Source organism: Protobothrops mucrosquamatus, unplaced genomic scaffold (genome assembly GCF_001527695.2).
Source record: "Protobothrops mucrosquamatus isolate PMUCROS unplaced genomic scaffold, P.Mucros_1.0 scaffold1329, whole genome shotgun sequence".
Lineage (NCBI taxonomy): Eukaryota > Metazoa > Chordata > Lepidosauria > Squamata > Viperidae > Protobothrops > Protobothrops mucrosquamatus.
The window spans coordinates 217,331-235,133 of NW_015387528.1; the positions used below are offsets into that span (position 1 = coordinate 217,331).

The 17,803-nt window shown below is 49.9% G+C and overlaps 1 protein-coding gene across 1 annotated transcript in view; it reads right to left on the reverse strand.

Moving 5' to 3' along the window:
• Positions 1–9,897: 9,897 nt before the first annotated feature.
• PEX14 (peroxisomal biogenesis factor 14) overlaps positions 9,898–17,803 on the reverse strand; it is a 46,810-nt gene continuing 38,904 nt past the window's right edge. The window contains 4 exon segments of the mRNA XM_015821417.1: positions 9,898–10,366; positions 12,362–12,453; positions 15,485–15,594; positions 16,109–16,176. Coding sequence (XP_015676903.1) covers positions 9,898–10,366; positions 12,362–12,453; positions 15,485–15,594; positions 16,109–16,176 — 739 coding nt within the window.

Genomic DNA, 17,803 nt, shown 5'->3' on the forward strand with positions numbered 1-17,803 from the left:
GGGGGGGGGGGAGAAATAAAAAACAAAAACAACTGCCTGTATTCCCAGATGTCCTTGTGGCTTCCTTCGGCCGTCTTTTTTCAATTTAAGAAGGCACATAAGCTAGACATATTTCTACCCCAGAACAAGCAAACATCTGCCAAGTAACACAGGACCGCAATGTGGTTCAAGGAAGGCGAAGCAGCAGCAAAGACCGGAATCGCCCAGAGTCTCGGACTGAGTCTAGAATTACTTAAATCTAGTTTAATGAGGAGAGGGACGAGGGGGGACGTGATAGCAGTCTTCCAATATCTCAGGGGTTGCCCCAAAGAAGAGGGAGTCAAGCTATTCTCCAAAGCGCCTGAAGGCAGGACAAGAAGCAAAGAATGGAAACTAACCAAGGAGAGGAGCAACCTGGAATTAAGGAGAAAAATCCTAACAGTGAGGACAATTAACCAGTGGAACTGCTTGCCACCAGAAGTTGTGGGTACTCCAACACTGGAAGTCTTTAAGAAGAAACTGGATAGCCCTTTGTCTGAAATGGTATAGGGTTTCCTGCCTGAGCAGGGGGTTGGATTAGATGACCGCCAAGGTCCCTTCCAGCTCTATTCTATTCTATTCTATTCTATTCTATTCTATTCTATTCTATTCTATTCTATTCTATTCTATTCTATTCTATTCTATTTTCTATTCTTCTATTCCATTCCATTCCCTATTCTATTCTATTTTTATTATTTGCCAGCCTTGGAAATCCCACGACGCTAAAGGCAACTGGCTTGGAGCTTCCAAACCAGGCTGAACTTGCTTTCCTGCCCAAAGGTCTTTGGGGACCCTTCCAGTCTCCCCAAACCAGCAGGCCGATGTAAGTTTGGAGTTTCTCCCCCCCCCCAACAGACAGACCCCCTTAGGAGAAGGCTGAGCAAAGTCCAAGAGGCCTGGACCCTGTTTGAAGGGTGTCTCAGACTAAAAAAAAAATCAAAGTGGCTTCTCTGCCAGATGGGCTTCCCTTGTTTTTGAACGGTAAGCTGTCTTCGGTTACCCAGAACGGCTGACTGCAATGTAATAAAACACACACACACACAGCTTGAAAGAGAGAGGCAAAGCCGAGCCTCTCACAACTTTCCTGCCCAAATGTTATTTGCCACAGGAGATCGGATTAATTGCTATTTGCAAACTTGCGTAGCGGGCAGAACACAATTAATTAGCTGACGATTACAGATTTGGAGGGGCCGTCTGACGTCCCTCACCCCACCTAGCTTTGGAGGAAGCCGGCTCCTGACCAAAAAAAAAACAAAACCCACAACCACCCCCCACAACAAGATGAGTCCGCAAGAAAAGTCGAATAAAGGCTGCCTCCTTCTCCTTCTTGCAGATGGTTCATTATACGCCATCTTCCCCTTGCAGCCGAGAGGTTTCGGATTAGCTCCGAATTGATGGCAGCCCTCTGGGGATCAGAGCCACCGGGCAGCCTACAAATTTAATCAATCAATCAATCCATCATTAGTAGCTCCCACATCCAGTCTGGATAAAACACACAGGCAGGGCGAACAAAACCCGGGGACTCCATAGAAAACCTGCTTCTGTCCCAGCCGCAGTTCCTCGGAAGGCTTGCTAATTGTGGCAGAAAGGCAAATATTTCTAAAAGCGTTTAAATCTGCTGCTCAATTAATCAAAGACCCCCCCTTTTTTTTTAATCCGGCTAAAAGGCTTCCTAATTGATGATCTGTGCCGTTACTCCCACCGGCTTCTGTAGCTTTCTGTGGGATTAAGTCTACTTCCATGCAAGCAGGAGTAGCTTCTGGGTAAATCTGCAAAGGGGAGTAAGCGTGTGACCAAACCAGCAGCGATACCCACCAGTTACTCTCTTTTTTTGGGGTGGGGTGGGGGGAAAAAGAGAGAAAGGGACAAAAGGAGAGCCGGGCGTTGAAATGGACCAAAACCCCGATTTCTCCTCGTGTCACCGTTCGTTTCTGTGACAACACACAACCCTTGTTAACGCCACCTTCTTCCCAGTTCTGGCCCTTTGCTGGGATTTCAATTTGCTCGGAAGGAGAACTACCCCAGCCAGACACTTTGCCACTTGGCTTTCTTGCCAAAAAAAGAAGGCATTTGGCAGTGTGTAGGTGTGTGTGTGCGTGCACAAAGGCTTTAGAGGTAGCTCCCAGCCACACCTTAGAGGTGCAGGGCGATCCAGCTGGCGTTGAGGGCAGGGCTCCTTGGCACCTTGCTTGGCACAGGCTGCTCCTACACCTACGCCAGGCAAGGTGTTTCGTAATTGCCCTGGGAACGGAGGAAGGCTGTGGGGTGCAGGGCAGCACCTCCAGAAGGACCTTTGCTCGTGGCCAGCAAGGGAGGAAAAAAGGAGATGGGGGGGGGAAGCCCAAGGTCTGCCACCCAAGAGCCACTCCTCCAAAGTTAATTAATTTCTGCATTGTTTCGTGCGTGCCACCTTTCACAAAGGCAGGCGCGGTTGAAAAGGTCCCAATCGGTCTCAGAAAATTTCTAGGAATTCAACTCTGCCCTTCGGTCATCTCTCTCCTGCCTGCCTGCCTGCCTACCTGGGTGGGAGTAGCCAACTACCCCAAAAGCACCACTCACCTGACCTTCACCGGAGGGTCCTCCCTTGCAGTTCCTGCTCTGCCATGGGGAAGCTTGGAGAAACCTGTGGGGGTCAAACAAACCACCATGGCCACCCTCTTTCGCACATGCCATGGGAGTGGGGGGTGGGGAAATGGATCAGAATGCGGTTAGTCTTCAAATCAGACTCTCTTTTTTTTCCTGAGCATCAGAAGGGAAGTCTCGTACGGACACACAATAAGCACACTGTGTAAAATGCAATACCATTGTCCTAATGGGCAATCACTTAGATATGAGCCAGCTGTGTGCTGCAGCTGCCAAAAAAGCCAACACAGTGTTAGGTTGCATGAACAGAGGGACAGAATCAAGATCAGGTGAATACTGCATCCAGTTTTGGTCACCACGATATAAAAAAGATGTTGAGACTCTAGAAAGAGAGGGCAGAGAAGAGCAACAAAGATGATTAGGGGACTGGAGGCTAAAACATACAAGGAACGGCTGCTGGAATTGGGTCTGTCTAGTTTAACGAAGAGAAGGACGAGGGGGGACATGATAGCAGTCTTCCAGTATCTCAGGGGCTGCCCCAAAGAAGAGGGAGTCAAGCTATTCTCCAAGGCGCCTGAAGGCAGGACAAGAAGCGACGGATGGAAACTAACCAAAGAGAGAAGCAACCTAGAACTAAGGAGAAACTTCCTGACACTTAGAACAATTAACCAGTGGAACTCCTTGCCTCCAGAAGCGGTGAATGCTCCAACACTGGAAGTTTTTAAGAAGAGACTGGACGGCCATTTGTCTGAAATGGTATAGGCTTTCCTGCCTGAGCAGGGGGTTGGACTAGATGACCTCCAAGGTCTCTTCCAACTTTATTATTATTATTATTATTATTATTATTATTATTATTATTATTATTATTATTATTATTAATCCTGGAGGGGGATCTCCCCCCCCTTTGAAAACAGCCGCAAACTGACTCAGAACGAGCCGCTTCAAACTCGTGGAAGGGAGACGGAGATGTTGGTGTTGAAGGCCGTTACACTCAAATGATTTCAAAGTTTGAGCTGAATGTGGTTATTGAGAGACGTGACAACCCCAAAGCAGGCACTCCCTCTGCACCCTTTACAGGGTGTGTGTGTGTGTGTGTGTAAACCATCAATGAAGGCTGAACATTTTCTGCGTCAAGACAAATCAATCTCCTTCCTGGAAGCAACTGGAAAAAGCCAACTTGAAATTAGCAAAAACTTCCCCAATTGGATTGGAATGACTAAACGGGCCCACAGTGAAAAATCTAGGGGAAAAAATTATTATTATTTTCCTTTACAGGATGCTATAAAGAGAGAGAGGGGGGGGGCTACCCTGCAAACAGGACAGGCCGATTGTACAGAAATGAATCAGCCTTTCCGATATTAAACGAGCCATTTCATCAAGCAGGGCGGCTGTCTTGAGGGAGGCTAGTTCTCACCGTGAGCTTTTAATGCCATTAAGACCCCCGGAAGCTGACTTTGGTGGGGAGAGCTCTCTGTGTATGCTCAGGAAGGTCTCGCTTGGCGACTTTCCCGCAGGAAAATCTGGGCTAAGAAAAATCTGCACGGGTTACCCCGAACTCAAGAAAAGTTGGAGCCCTTCCTGGCAACGTTTGTGTGGTGTGTGTGTGTGTGTGTGTGTGTGTACACACATCTGAAGAGCCAGGGTGGGGAAAGGCAGGCTTTCAAGGCCAGGCAACAAGGAAGATGGGAAATGACCCCTTTTCCTCTTCCTGGCAGGAAAGAAAGAAGATTAAACAAACCAAATAAACAGGAGGCTTTGAGTAAATAGCCAGGGACTCTCGGGGGGGACACAGGGCTCAGCCTGTCCCCCTCCCCAAATGCCAGCCCTGAGCACCAGGAACAAAGATCCCACGGCAGAAAATGAAAGAAAACAGGGCCGTGTCCACAGGAGGCCTCTTCGGGCATCACCCCACCCTGGGAAGGGGTGCCACCCGGGCGTGGAGGGCTGGGTGGGAGCGAGAAGGCCGGCCAGGAGGCCTGGGCCCCACAAACAGCAAGGACCGTCCCTTTGAGCCCCCTCCCCACAAGTTTAAATCCCTCAGCTCAGCCCCAGAGGACGGGTGTCTGTGATGCCGACGACGACAAAAATCTCTGGGCTTGTCGTCCCTGCAAAACTACGAAAATAAAGCCTCGCCGGGAAAAAAAAATCTCCTTTTCTAGAAAAGCTCTCCGAGTGAGCGAAGTCGGTGCTCGCTTCTGCCCCATTTCAAATATTTTTACCTTATTTGGGTGACAGATGCTATTTTTCTAAGGAAAGGGGAAAAAAAAAAAGAGCTGGCCTCCTCGTCCGATTTCCAGGGAGGGGGGGCGGGAAAGAGGCAAAGCCAAATGTCATTCAGAAGGGAACGTCCCTGGCCCTCCCTACTCTGGCTACTTAAGGGCCATTAAAGCACCAGGCCACAGGCTGAAATCCAACAGAGGCAGCCCTGGATGGACCATTGTGCCGGGGCAACTACAAATAATAATAAAGTTGGAAGGGACCTTGGAGGTCATCGAGTCCAACCCCCTGCCCAGGCAGGAACCCTACACCATTACCCTACACCATTACCCTACACCATTACAAAAGGTGCAGCAAGGTCAGGATTCGCAGCAGACACCAGATTCCTCCTTCCTTCCTCTCTGTGCGCGCGCACACACACACACACACACACACACACACACCCTGCAGCGGGGATGCTGGTTTTTTAAAAACCGAAACAAGCACACAACATTTAAAAACCTGGCAGTGCAACAGCCACACCTGCAGCTCGGCAGGACAGGTGTCAGGACGGCAAGCATTACAACGTAAAGCATGGCTGATGGTCCCCAAGTCCTGTGTAGGTAAAACACACACACACACACACCATGCAAAGAACCAAGCGAGTTTAAGGCTTTGTTATATCCGCCTTTGTTTCACAAAACTTCCCCCCAAGAAATTGTGCGGGGGTTGGGGGCTAGCAAATGGCCATCTACGGTTTATCTGGGGTTTATCAATCATGGTTTATAGTTTCACCCCTCTTGCAGCAGCCTTAAAGGCCAATTTCTGTGCAAACAGGTATCAGAGGCAACTACAGCAGAGAGGTGACCCCAGCAGGGGTTTCAGTAACCAGCATGGCTGCTAAGGGCAGATTAACCTCAGTTTAATTGATTCAAATCTATGTTTTCAGCCCCAAGCTACCTTCCAAGGTGGTGGTTAGGGGTAAAAATGGAGAAAGCGAGCACTCAGCACGTGCTTTTGCACCCCTCAACAAAGGGCAGCCTACAAATCAACAAAGACTTACAAACCAACACACCAAATGCAATAAATAGTTTCTAGTTGGGAACAAAGCCTGTTTGTTTGTTTGTTTGTTTGTTTGCTTTGCGTGCAATGTAAACGGTTGCCTTTCTGACTAACCACCTTCCCATCTACGGTTTGACCTGCCTCACAAATGCTTCACTTCCCGGGACGACATTCGGGGCTCTGCTTTATTAAAAAAAAGGCCCTGCCGTTAATTATTGGGTGCTGCCTCTCGAAAACAAAACCCGTGCAATTGTTTTTGGGTTTTTGTTTTTTACTACGCCGACCGCCAAATGCAAACAGCCGGAGCAAAGGCCGATGCTGTGTACGAGGGGGAAAAAAATAAAAATAAATCCAAAGTCAAAAAAAAGGAAGCTGGGTTTCCATTTCCAGCAAAAAATAGAAAATAAAAAAAAATAGATTTGCCAGGAGATTTGAATAATTCATTCCAAGGACAGCCTGTGATTTAAATTGGTCCACACAAGGGGGGGAAAAAAAAAAAAAAAGAGATGCAGGCCACCCAGCTCCGTTGGGTCTTTAATAAGCCACTTCGCAATCCAATATAAAACAGAGGCCAAGTTCACAACCTGGCTTGCCCTCTTTTTCCAAAGCCCCCCTGCTTCCTTGCAGTCGCCCCCCTCCAAAAATTTTTTCACCCGGGCTGGCCTGTTTCTGTCCCCCCCTCCCTTGTTTCTTCTCTCTCTCTATTAGGCAGATGCTGAAAAGTCAGTTTTTTCCCTGCTCGTTGTACCCCTCTCCGCCTTTGATCCTGTTGTTTGCATCCGACAAGGATTCTTGGCTAGCAGGAGGTGAAAAAAAAAAAAAGGGGGGGGGGGGGGGGGGGGGGGGGATCTAGGGAAAAGGCTGGGGAGCCCTCTTAAAAAATTTGCCCTCTTTTAGCAAAATCTAAGGTTCCTCGTGAACATGAAAGGAGAGGGAGAGCGAGGGAAGACAGACGCGCCCGGCCTTTTTCATCCATTTAAGGAATGGGAAATCACCACATTCAATAACAGGTCTAAATACAGTAATGGAACGGTCCCTTCTCTCTCTCTCGCATGCGCGCTCGCCCCGCAAGCCGGGATATGTCACCCTGTACCAGACACAGGGCTGGCAGGGAGGAGGGGGGGGAGGACCGCCAGGAACCCCCCCTTTCTCGACTCCCAAGAGGAATTCTGCAGGAAGAGAAGGGAGCACCTCACCTGGGGGAGTTTCTTGGGCTCCCCCAGGCCAAAATTTGCCATTTTTATTCTGCCTTGCACCGTGTGGCCTCTGGGCCCCGCGCAGAGTGCTGCAGATCGGAGATCCCGGCTCGGCGCGTCAAGGCCAGCACTTTGCAGGGAGTCGGTTTGGGGGAGAAAACCTTGGTGGTGGTGGGGGGGGGGGTCCCCCTGGAGTTCACCTGCCAGTCAAAGCAGACAGCTGCAAGATCAATGTCCCAGGATTTGACCTGCCGCACACGCGCGGCCACTCCTTCCGTTCCTAAATATAATTCAATCAAAGAAATTGGCCATTATTCTGGCGGCCTTTTGGGTCTCTGCCTTTAAAGGATTTCTCCTAAGTAATTATTGGATCTGTTAAAAGTTGTGCCATCTCAGCAGAGCCTGGCTCCTGTTTTTTTTTTATTATTATTATTATTATTATTCTTCCCACAATCTCCTAGCCAGAAATTTGCTTTCTAAAGTTCTGGCTCAATCTGTCGGTCAGCTTAGGAGTTGTGTGGCCGTGCCACCTTCCTTGCACGCAGTTGCACAGGCAGGCACACCCACCCACCCACTGGACTTCATTTCCCCTTGCACAGGTGATAAATTTAAATCAAATCATACTTGGGTTCCCCAAAAAGTAAACTGGATGTTTTACTTTTCGGAGAGGAAAAAAAGAGCAAAGGCACCATCAGGGGAAGCTGTTTGACAGCCAGACTGAAGAAGCCTCAAAAACCACTGGTGACCAAACCACAACTTAACAACAGGTTGTCAGGGGGTGACTTCACACTTACTTTGGTTCGCCGACTAAGCAAGATTCTAAGCTGTACAAACTGACAACGATGGCCGAGGATGAAACGTGACCTGAGTCGCATCCTGGCAGACCAACTCACATCAACCGGGCTGATTTAAAAGCCCCCCTTTTTTATAGCCTGTTCAGACAAACTGCAAAAACACAAATCAAGTGGGGGTTTTTTTTTTTTCAGAGCGACCTGATCTACCCAAATATGGGACGGAGCAAGCTGCTTCCGTTTTTGCCTTTCAGCCCCATTCTAGGAGCCTTCGCAGGCATTCTGCTATTTCTCTGTTAATTTTCTTTTAAAATTTTACCGACAAAAGAATTAAAGGGAGACTAGAACAGCGATTTCGAGCTTCGTAGCTCTCCTCAGCTAGCCATCTCAGAAGGGTATGGCTAGCTGATGAGGGCTAAAAAGCTGGAAATAGCTATCCTAGTCTCCCTTTATAACTTTGTCCGTGAAATTTAAAAAGAAATTCTCACAAAAAGACAACTCCTTTGTCCCAGGTGAGAATAAGAGCCATCTGTTTTCACAAGCTAACCCTTCAGGGGCGTCTTGATTTACGCTGCCTCGCTTTCCACAATCATCCGGAACCAGAAGAAAAGAAACCACCCAGTTAAAAGAGAAATAAAAGAGAAGAAGTCTCCATAAGTGGAATTCCAGCCGCTGGGACTAAAATAATCGGTTAAATTTCTGACGGACCCAACAGCAACACAATCCCCCTGCCAGGTTTGTGAGCTATTCGCTTCTTTCCTAGAGTGAAAACAGCCAATAATGGAAGAAAAGGGAGGGAAGGAAGGAAGGAAGGAAGGAAGGAAGGAAGGAAGGAAGGAAGGAAGGAAGGAAGGAAGGAAGGAAGGAAGGAAGGAAGGAAGGAAGGAAAGAAAAGAAGCCAGAGACAGACAAGCCACCACCCAGCGTGAAACAGTGGTAACTCATATTTATTACAATTATATACAGTCATATTTTATACTGGAATTCTATACAGGATCACACAGAGGAGCACGTTCCGCCGTTTCCTCTCGGTCGGCGAGGAGCAAAGACGAGGAGTCTCGTGACGTTGGTTACTGGTTTCGAGGCTCTTTTAATGAAGGGAATGGAAACCGACACCGCGGCAACACCCGAGAACACAACGCCAGAAGACCGGGTTTCGAAAACTGGTTCCTTTTTTCCCACCCAACCAGGCTGAAGGCGGGAGAGTGGGGAGGAGGAGGGGGGGCACACACAGGCCCCCATCCACGAGGGAAAGATGGAGGGCCCCGAAATGGCTCCATTTGGGGACTGAGCCACGGAGGACCGCCACCGCCTAGCGTCGCAGGGAGGAAAGGGGGAGCCGTGCTAAGCGGGGGGTCTCCCCAGGCAAGAACAGCACCCCTGGAGAGCTGCAGGAAGCCCCCAGACCCTCTGAGACGGCGGAAAAGCAGGAAGAGGGAGAGAGGGGTGCAAGAAAGAAGGCAAGCGGGGAGGGGGGGGAGAGGTTTCCACGGGGCTGGAATCCCCCCAACTCTCTCTCTCGCACACGGGCATCAGCAGCAGCTGCTCAGCAAAGACCCCCCCACAGCAAAGCAAAGAGCGGAAGCCGCACCCTTCGGCTCTCCAGGCTGAACGCAATAAATAAAGAGGGGCAGTGGGGGAGGCCAGAAGCCCCCCCACCCGAAGTGAAGGACAGGTGGAAATGAGGGGGTCCCCTCCCACACCCGCGAACTGAAACCTTTGTACTTCCTAAGCAGCTGAATGAGTGGATGGGGGGGTATCTTAGTTTGGGGGAATGAGAGAACCGGCTGGGTCCACAGTTAGAGGTTTGGCTTCACAGGGAGAGCGAGGGGAGACCTGGAGTGTGTGTGTGTGTGTGTGTGTGTGTGTGGCTGGGGTCCTGCAGTGGGGAGAGGTGGAGAGGGAGGGGAGGGCCCGTCACCTGCCTGGCGGGCGAGATCACAAGGATGACTCGGTCTGAAGCAGGGAAGTGAGGCCAGGGGACGATCAGAGCCTTGGTGAAGACCACCGAGATGGGCGGGTGGGGTGGGGGGTTCCGGTAGCGCCCCCAGCTAGTCAATTTCGTTCTCGTTGCTGGCACCTTCGGGCCTCCGCAGCTTCTCCACCTGTTCGTTTATCTGCCCATCGCCTCCTCGCCGATCCTCCGTCTGGACATCCTCTTCGTCCACGTGGTTGTCCTCCTCCTCCTCCTCCTCTTCCTCCTCCTCCTCCTCCTCTATACAGGCCTGCTCCTCCCGCTTCTCCTCTTCCCCTTGCACCTCCATCCTCACCTGGCCCTTCAGGTCGATCACCGCCTCCCCTTCTTCCTCGGGGCTGGCCAGGTGGCAGCCCGCCGCCGTGGTCCCCTCGGGGCTGTGGTTTTCCTTGACGGGCGAAGGCGAGTTGGACTCGTTGCTGACCGGAGAGATGTCGCTGCTTGTGTTGTGGTTATTGGTCACCGGGTTGGAGGGGGAAGTGGGCTTGACCGGGATCTGCCAGGACAGGATTTTGGGAGCTGAGGGCGAGGGGGGAAACTGTCTCCTGGAGAAGAAAGGGGAGGAAAAAAAGGAAGCTGGTCAGCTTGTTGAAGAGGTATATCCCTCCAGACGCAGAACGAAAGAATGTTCTGGGATAGACACGGTTCGATTACTCAGGCTAAGAATCCAATAACTGCAATAGTTAAGTCATCTCCGGAACTACACACACACACACACACACACACAAACACACATATTTCTTCTTTACAGATGTCCGGGGAAGGACATCCATGGGCATTTAAAAGAAAAATGCGAGTTTGGAAATTGACTGGAGAGCTGGCCGTAGTAAGTTGGCCGTAGCGAGTTGGCCGTGACCAATAATCAAAGGGCCCCACTGGAGGCCGTGGTGGGCTCACACTACAGGGCAGAATTCAGCTCAGGACATCCAGCCTTTTTTCCAACTGACCTTGGGGGGTTCCCTTCCTCAAACAGGCATTTCCTTCTTTTGCTCCAGGCTTCCCTGGAATATCACCTAGAAGTCCTTCCCATGTAAGGAACCTCCCCAAATGCCTGATCCCCCCCCCCAGCCACTCCAGACCTCTGCTTGGGAAGAAGCCCCCTCCCCTCTGCACGGGAAGGAGCCAGTGCCGCCCCCATTATTCACCAGTATCGTAAATGCTATCAGAAATTCAATTTAGAGACTTTTTTCTTGGATCCCGTGACACGGCCTCCTGCTTGGCAGCGAGGGAGGGCTTGGCTTGGCTCTGTTTATTTATTTTAAGAAATATATTTTCCAAGAGCACTTATCTCCCCAGCTGCATTAGCACACCACCAGCCGCACATCGCCAGTCCTACTAACAATAAATGAATTTCTCCTTAATGACAAGATGTCCTCCCGCGGACACGCAGATACAGCACGGCTGCCCTTGTGCTGCTCGCCTTGACGCTACTGGCAGGAACGGAATATTGAAATGGGGGGGTTGGGGTGGGGAGGAAGGGGGGGCTGTCTCGGGGGGCCCCTCTCTCTCCCCCCCACGGCTCATCAGCGCCATCTTCCCCTGCGAGAAAGTCCGTGCGATAAAAGAATTTGGCAAATAACAAAGGACCCCTTTTCTGAACCCCCCCCCCAAGGTGCCCCCAGCCCCAGGAGAGGCGACTGTCATTTTCAGCCTGGCTGTTAAAATGTATTAAAACATTTTAAGAAACTGCACTGCAGGTTTTTTTTTTTAGTGTGTCTGTGTTTCTTCTGGAGCAAAAAGCACCACGGAAGCGCAAAAAAAGAGACCAGCCAAATTGAAGCACCTCCATATTTGGACGGCTCCCACCGTGGGCCTGGGATTCACTCTTCAGCGAAAAAAAATCCATGATTGGACCAAATCTCATTAATTACTTTAATTAGAGGGAAGCTGTGAGTGGAGGGGTCCCTGAGGATCATCTACTCTAGCCTAAGCCCCCAGTTAATTAAAGTAATCCAGGGCTGTAACTTTCACTGATTCCATAGGCCTTCTAGTCAAGCATCCTTGTTCCTTGCGAGGCAGTGGATACCTACGGGCCGTTTACGTTGCTTAAATTCCTTTGAAAGGTGGCTACCCTCCCATCTTGTGGCACAGAGTTCCACAGGTGAATCCTGTGCCCTGGGCAGGAGCCCTTGCTTGTCAAACTGGAACGTTCCTTCACTCGGTGACAACCTTATTAAGTTCTCCTATAACAAGACAGCACGCAGAAACTTATTTTCTTCTGTACATCTGATGTGCATCTAATTTGTTTTAAAATGGTTCCATTTCAATTTCATCTCACTCAGGAGCCCCAAAGCTGAGTATATCTAAAATAACCGGATGAATAAATGACTGTTAGAGGCCTCTTATAAACTGCGTAAAGCCGCTGAACTGGTAGCCTAAAAACCGGATGATGGATGAAACGGCGGCACCGGGAGCTATTGTGAAGGGGTTGCGAGTCTGTGAATTGTGTCTTCAAAAGATGGACCCAGAGGAATTTTTATTTATCTTGCCGGATCAAGGTCTGGCTCTGTTCCCTCCTCCACATTTTTTTTATTCCCTACCTGTTTAGGAGGAGCCCTTTTAGCGAATAGATCTCCGACTTCAGATCGCTGATACTCTGAGATTCCAAAATCCAGTTGGTCGATGTGGTGGCCTAAGAGGCAAAGAAGGGATTGGAGTCAAAACTCAGGGGGGAAAAAAATCTCTTACTTAAATGATACAACCTCAATCGTGTGTCCGGCAGTGGCTACTTTTCCAGGGAACTTCATAAAAATAATCTACATTTTTCCCCTCCTAGAGGAAACACCAATAGGCCCCAGACCAGCACCAACTGTTCCCTTTTTATCAAAAGCCAAAAGAGGTGGGTGGTGTGACAAAGGGGTTGGTAATGCTTTGTGGGACAGTATAAATATGAAAGAAAAAAGTTTTCCTGCCACTAGATGAAGTGAAGTCTTGACCGGCTTTAAAAGCAAGGATTAGATGAATGTGTCTTAAGGTGGTTTAATGTAAACCCCACCTCCTGGCCCAGCAAGCAAAGAGTTACCTTTTGGGGGCCCTTGGTGGACTTACAGAAGCATCTCTTTGTTGCTAATCCTCCGACAGAGGGGATCTTCGACCCGACCACAGGTTGCTAGGCAGATTAAATGGGAAGATCGCCTCTCCCCCATCCGGGTCCGTATAGGAGGCATACCAACTACAGGTTGCCCTTGATTTGCAACCACTTGTCTGTTTGAAACGGCGCTGAAGAAAGGGACGTAGGAGCATTTTGCACACTTAGGATCGCTGTAGCATCCCCGGGGGGGGGTCACGTGATCGAAATTCAGAGGCTTGGCAACTGGCATGTACTTAAGACGGTTGCAACGGGATCCCAGTGTCGCTAACTGTAACAACTGCAGTGTTTCATTTAACAATGTGGTAAGAAAGGTCGTAAAATGGGGGGGGAGAGGGGGGAGAAAGTCCCTTAAAAACTCTTGCTTAGCAACAGAAATTCTGGGCTGTTGTGCTCATCGGTGGAGGTCTACCTGTCGTAAATAAATCTGAGTTGGTCCAGCAGGCAATGCTGCATATTCCTATATAGACCATCTATCAACGGACCACACAAGCTAACATCCAGAAGAGTTGACAATCAGTTTGCAAAGGGGGGGGGGATCTGCTATCTGATCCAGCAGAGTTTATTTCTGCTTGTTGGTCCTTGGAGGGGGGGGAGGCGGTGTGGTGTTGTGGTTAAGGTGCCAGACTCAACAAAGAGAGGTGCCTGAGTCAGCAGCAGATGCCCGGGGAGGCAGGGCACACCTGTCTGAAAAATGCCACCCGGTGCCCAGCTCAGAATGAGAGGAACTGCGGTTCCAAAAGATCCTCCACTTTGCCGATGCTTCCTGTAAGGCTAAACAGCTGGATCCAGAGCCTGCTCTGGCTGGCGTTGTGGCAGCTGGCAAACGCAGGCACAGATGTGGTCCCCGGGGAATGCCAGATCTCCCCCACCCCACCCCTCGCCGCCACCGTTTTGGCTCTCCTGGCCCTTTTGAAAACTACCAAAGTACATTAACGAGAGAGCGCTTCCCACTGGCTGGCCTGCCAAGGCACATCTGGCGCCAGATGCTGGAGGGTTTCAGAAAAGAAAGCCTGACATCTGGGCCTTTTTAAGGCAGCCTCTTTCAAACACACGCGGAAACCAACAGACGCACACCGAGTGGAAAATGTCACGTCTGGAGCTTGGCCTGCAATCTCCTCCTTCTCCCCATCTTTTTTTTTAAAGACGGGGTGTAGATTCTTTTAATTGCTTCAAGCCTCCCCCCCCCTTTTTTTTTTTTAAATTAACTCTTATAACATGCCGCCAGTCATTTGAAAAGTGGATAGGAAAACTCAGGCTGCAGCTGTGAGAACTCTTACTTTTCCTGTTTTGTTTTTACTCTAGAGGGGATGGGTTCAGCCAAGTCTCTCTCGCTCTCTCTGTGTGTGTGTGTGCACATAGAAAGTTTTTGATCACAGAGCGGAGTGCTGCTATATTAAGAAGTGTGTGTGTCTGTGTGTGTAGGGGGGGGGGAGGAAAGACTTTTGAACTTTTCCCCCATCCTTGAAGCCCCATGCTTTTTCCTTAAAGCATGACATGTGCTCTTAATAGCAACACTTCAGACCCAAATCCTGCTTCCTGCCTGGCTGCAGGCCACCCAAGACAGCTAAAGGGGGGCCATGAAATAAAACATGAAAGAGGGTTCCTGGCTTCTAAGTGATGATGATGATGATGATGATAATAATAATAAGAACAACAATAATAGTAATAATAATAATAATAATAATAATAATAATAATAATAATAATAATAAAGTTGGAAGGGACCTTGGAGGTCATCTAGTCCAACCCCCTGCTCAAGCAGGAAACCCTATACCGGGGGTAGGCAACCTTGGCTCTTTTATGACTCGTGGACTTCAACTCCCAGAATTCCTGAGCCAGCATGGGGGAACTATGGCCCCCTCATGACTCGTGGACTTCAACTCCCAGAATTCCTGAGCCAGCATGGGAGAATTATGGCCCCCTTCATGACCCTTGGACTTCAACTCCCAGAAGTCCTGAGCCAGCATGGGGGAACTATGGCCCCCTCATGACTCGTGGACTTCAACTCCCAGAATTCCTGAGCCAGCATGGGAGAATTATGGCCCCCTTCATGACTGGTGGACTTCAACTCCCAGAATTCCTGAGCCAGCGTGGCTCAGCTTGGAAACCACTCCCTTTCCCCTCAGCCTGGCTGGCTCAGGAATTCTGGGAGTTGAAGTCCACGAGTCATAAAAGAGCTGAGGATGCCTACCCCTGCCCTATACCATTTCAGACAAAGGGCTGTCCAGTCTCTTCTTAAAAACTTCCAGTGTTGGAGCATCCACCGCTTCTGGAGGCAGGTTGTTCCACCGGTTAATTGATCTAACGGTCAGAAAAACTACCAGATGGAAGTTAAGGGGACCACTTAGTAATTTTGGGGCTGTTTCTCCACTAATCCCATTCCCAGATTCCCTGGGGATTTTTTCGGTCGGCGCTGGCAGTGAGAGCTAGACTGCTACTGGAGGTGGAGGTTTCGTTCCGCCTTTACGGAACAGGGCCGTCGTGCTCCGTCTGGAACTTTTCCAGCCCGTCTTAATTGGGATTTGGGTGCAAATTGCTGGGAAGGTTGTAGGTCAGTCGGAAAGCGAGATTACCTTGGAGGTAGCCAGTTCCTGGCTCAGCTCCTGGATTTTCTGCTGCTGTTGAATTAGCAGCTCCTGGACGGAGGCTAAAGTGGTCTGAAGCTGAGTCACTGTGCAAGGAAAGAGGAGAAGGATGATTAAATTAGGACGGGCATACAAGGGGGGTGGGGGGGGAGAAAGAAGAGGGAGAGATTCCTCGAACACAGAGCGGCAGATCCCCCATTTCTCGCAGGTCTGATTTATCTCCGGGCTTCCACTTCCTCTAACTGCTTGTAATTTATCGGGAGCTCTGGCGTAATCTACCTGCGCTGTATCTAATCTCCACCGTTCCTACTTTGTCTCCCCTTTGTATAGATGTCTTGTAGCTCACAGGGTAGCCGTCTGAAACCTCTCCCTTCCAATTATGACCGCCTATGATTTGCACGCTGCCTCTGAATGGGTGCAGCGTCAGGGTAATTTATCTGCCTCCAGGGTAGGCCAGGGAACGGCTGCGCTGGCTGCCCAGGGAGGACGCGGGGGCCAAAATGCAGCCCAGGCCTGGCCTCACTGGACAGCGGAGATCCCCTGAGATCTGTCTTCCTCATCCCTTCCCCAGGAAGACTCATGGATCCTTCCTTCCTTCCTTCCTCACTGATCTTGACCCAGACATGGCTCTCTAGCTTCCTTCCTTCCTTCCTTCTTTCCTTCCTTGCCTCCCACCCTTTCTCCTTCCTTCCTTCCTTCCTTCCTCCCTCCCTCCCTCCCTCCCTTCCTCACTGATCTTGGCCCAGACATGGCTCTCTAGCTTCCTCCCTTTCCTTCCCTCCCTTCTCTTCCTCTCTAGTTCTCTTCCTTCCTCCCTTCTTCCTTTCCTCTCTCCTGCTCTTCCTTCCTTCCTTCCTCCCTCTCTCCTTCCTTTCCTTCCTCCCTCCTTTCTTCTCTTCCTTCCTTCCTTCCTTCCTCACTGATCTTGGCCCAGACATGGCTCTCTAGCTTCCTTCCTTCCTTCCTTCCNCAAGACATGGCTCTCTAGCTTCCTTCCTTCCTTCCTTCCTTCCTTCCTTCCTTCCTTCCCTCCCTCCCTCCCTGATCTTGGCCAAGACATGGCTCTCTAGCTGCCTTCCTTCCTCCCTTCCTTGCCTCCCACCCTTTCTCCTTCCTTCCCTTCCTTCCTTCCTCCCTTCTTCTCTTCCTTCCTTCCTTCCTCACTGATCTTGGCCCAGACATGGCTCTCTAGTTTCCTTCCTTCCCTTCTTCTCTTCCTCTCTAGTTCTCTTCCTTCCTCCCTTCTTCCTTTCCTCTCTCCTGCTCTTCCTCCCTCCCTTCCTCTCTCTTTCCCTTCCTTCCTCCCTTCTTCTCTTCCTTCCCTTCCTTCCTCCCTTCTTCCTTACCTCTCTCCTTCTCTTCCTTCTTTCCTTCCTTCCCTCCCTCCCTCAGCGAGGGAATGCACAACTCTGCCTCTCTTCTCCAAGCTAGACTCGTTAAGCCTCTCAGATGCTTCCCCCCCCACCACTCAGGTGGCTTTCCAGATCAAACTCAGGCTGGTTGGGGAATTCTGGGAGTTGAAGTCTCCAAGCTGCCAAACCCTCTTCTCGATGCAGTTAGGAGGGTGCTCAAATGCTGCGTGCTACAATGCAACACTTCCGGGGGGCAGGTGTCCAATTCAGCAAGGCTAGACTAAGGACTCTCCAACGTTGAAAATGAAAACTCGGCACGTACTGGAGAAAAATAGCTTTATTGGCAAGAGGGGTGTTGGGGGGCTGTTGGGGGGGGTTCAAAATTATAATTTCAGGCGTCCCATCCAATAATGAGGCTTGTAAAAAAAGCATTCCACAAGTATGACAGCTCACAGCTAATCTGGGCCATCTAACCGGGCTCGGATAATAAACACTGCCCTGCAGAGCCAATAAGGGAGGAAGACGAAGGGGTCAGGGGACGCTTCCATAATTACAGACATTCCTGACCCGGCGCTGAAGTCTTGGAAGGGAAAAAAAGTGACTGGAGAAGAAGAGAAACAGGTGCCATTTTTCATTAGATCTATATATCTACACGCGTGTGTCTGCGTGTGTGTGTGTCTGTGCGTGCGTGAAACCCAAACACCCGACCCCAAAGAAAATACTCCCAAGAAGCAGAAATTAAAAATGAACTTTACAGCCCCTTCGAAAGGCTGTCATTTTATTCCCCTTATTAATATTCTGAGGTTGGGAGCCTTTCGGTAAAAACATAATTAATTGAGGCCGCGCCGACAGTAAACAAGCAATTTCAAATTAAACCGAAATGACGGCGGCTTCATTTGCAAATGTGAACAGATTTCTCAGAGCAGATAAATGAAGTCGCCACATAAAGTGAGGC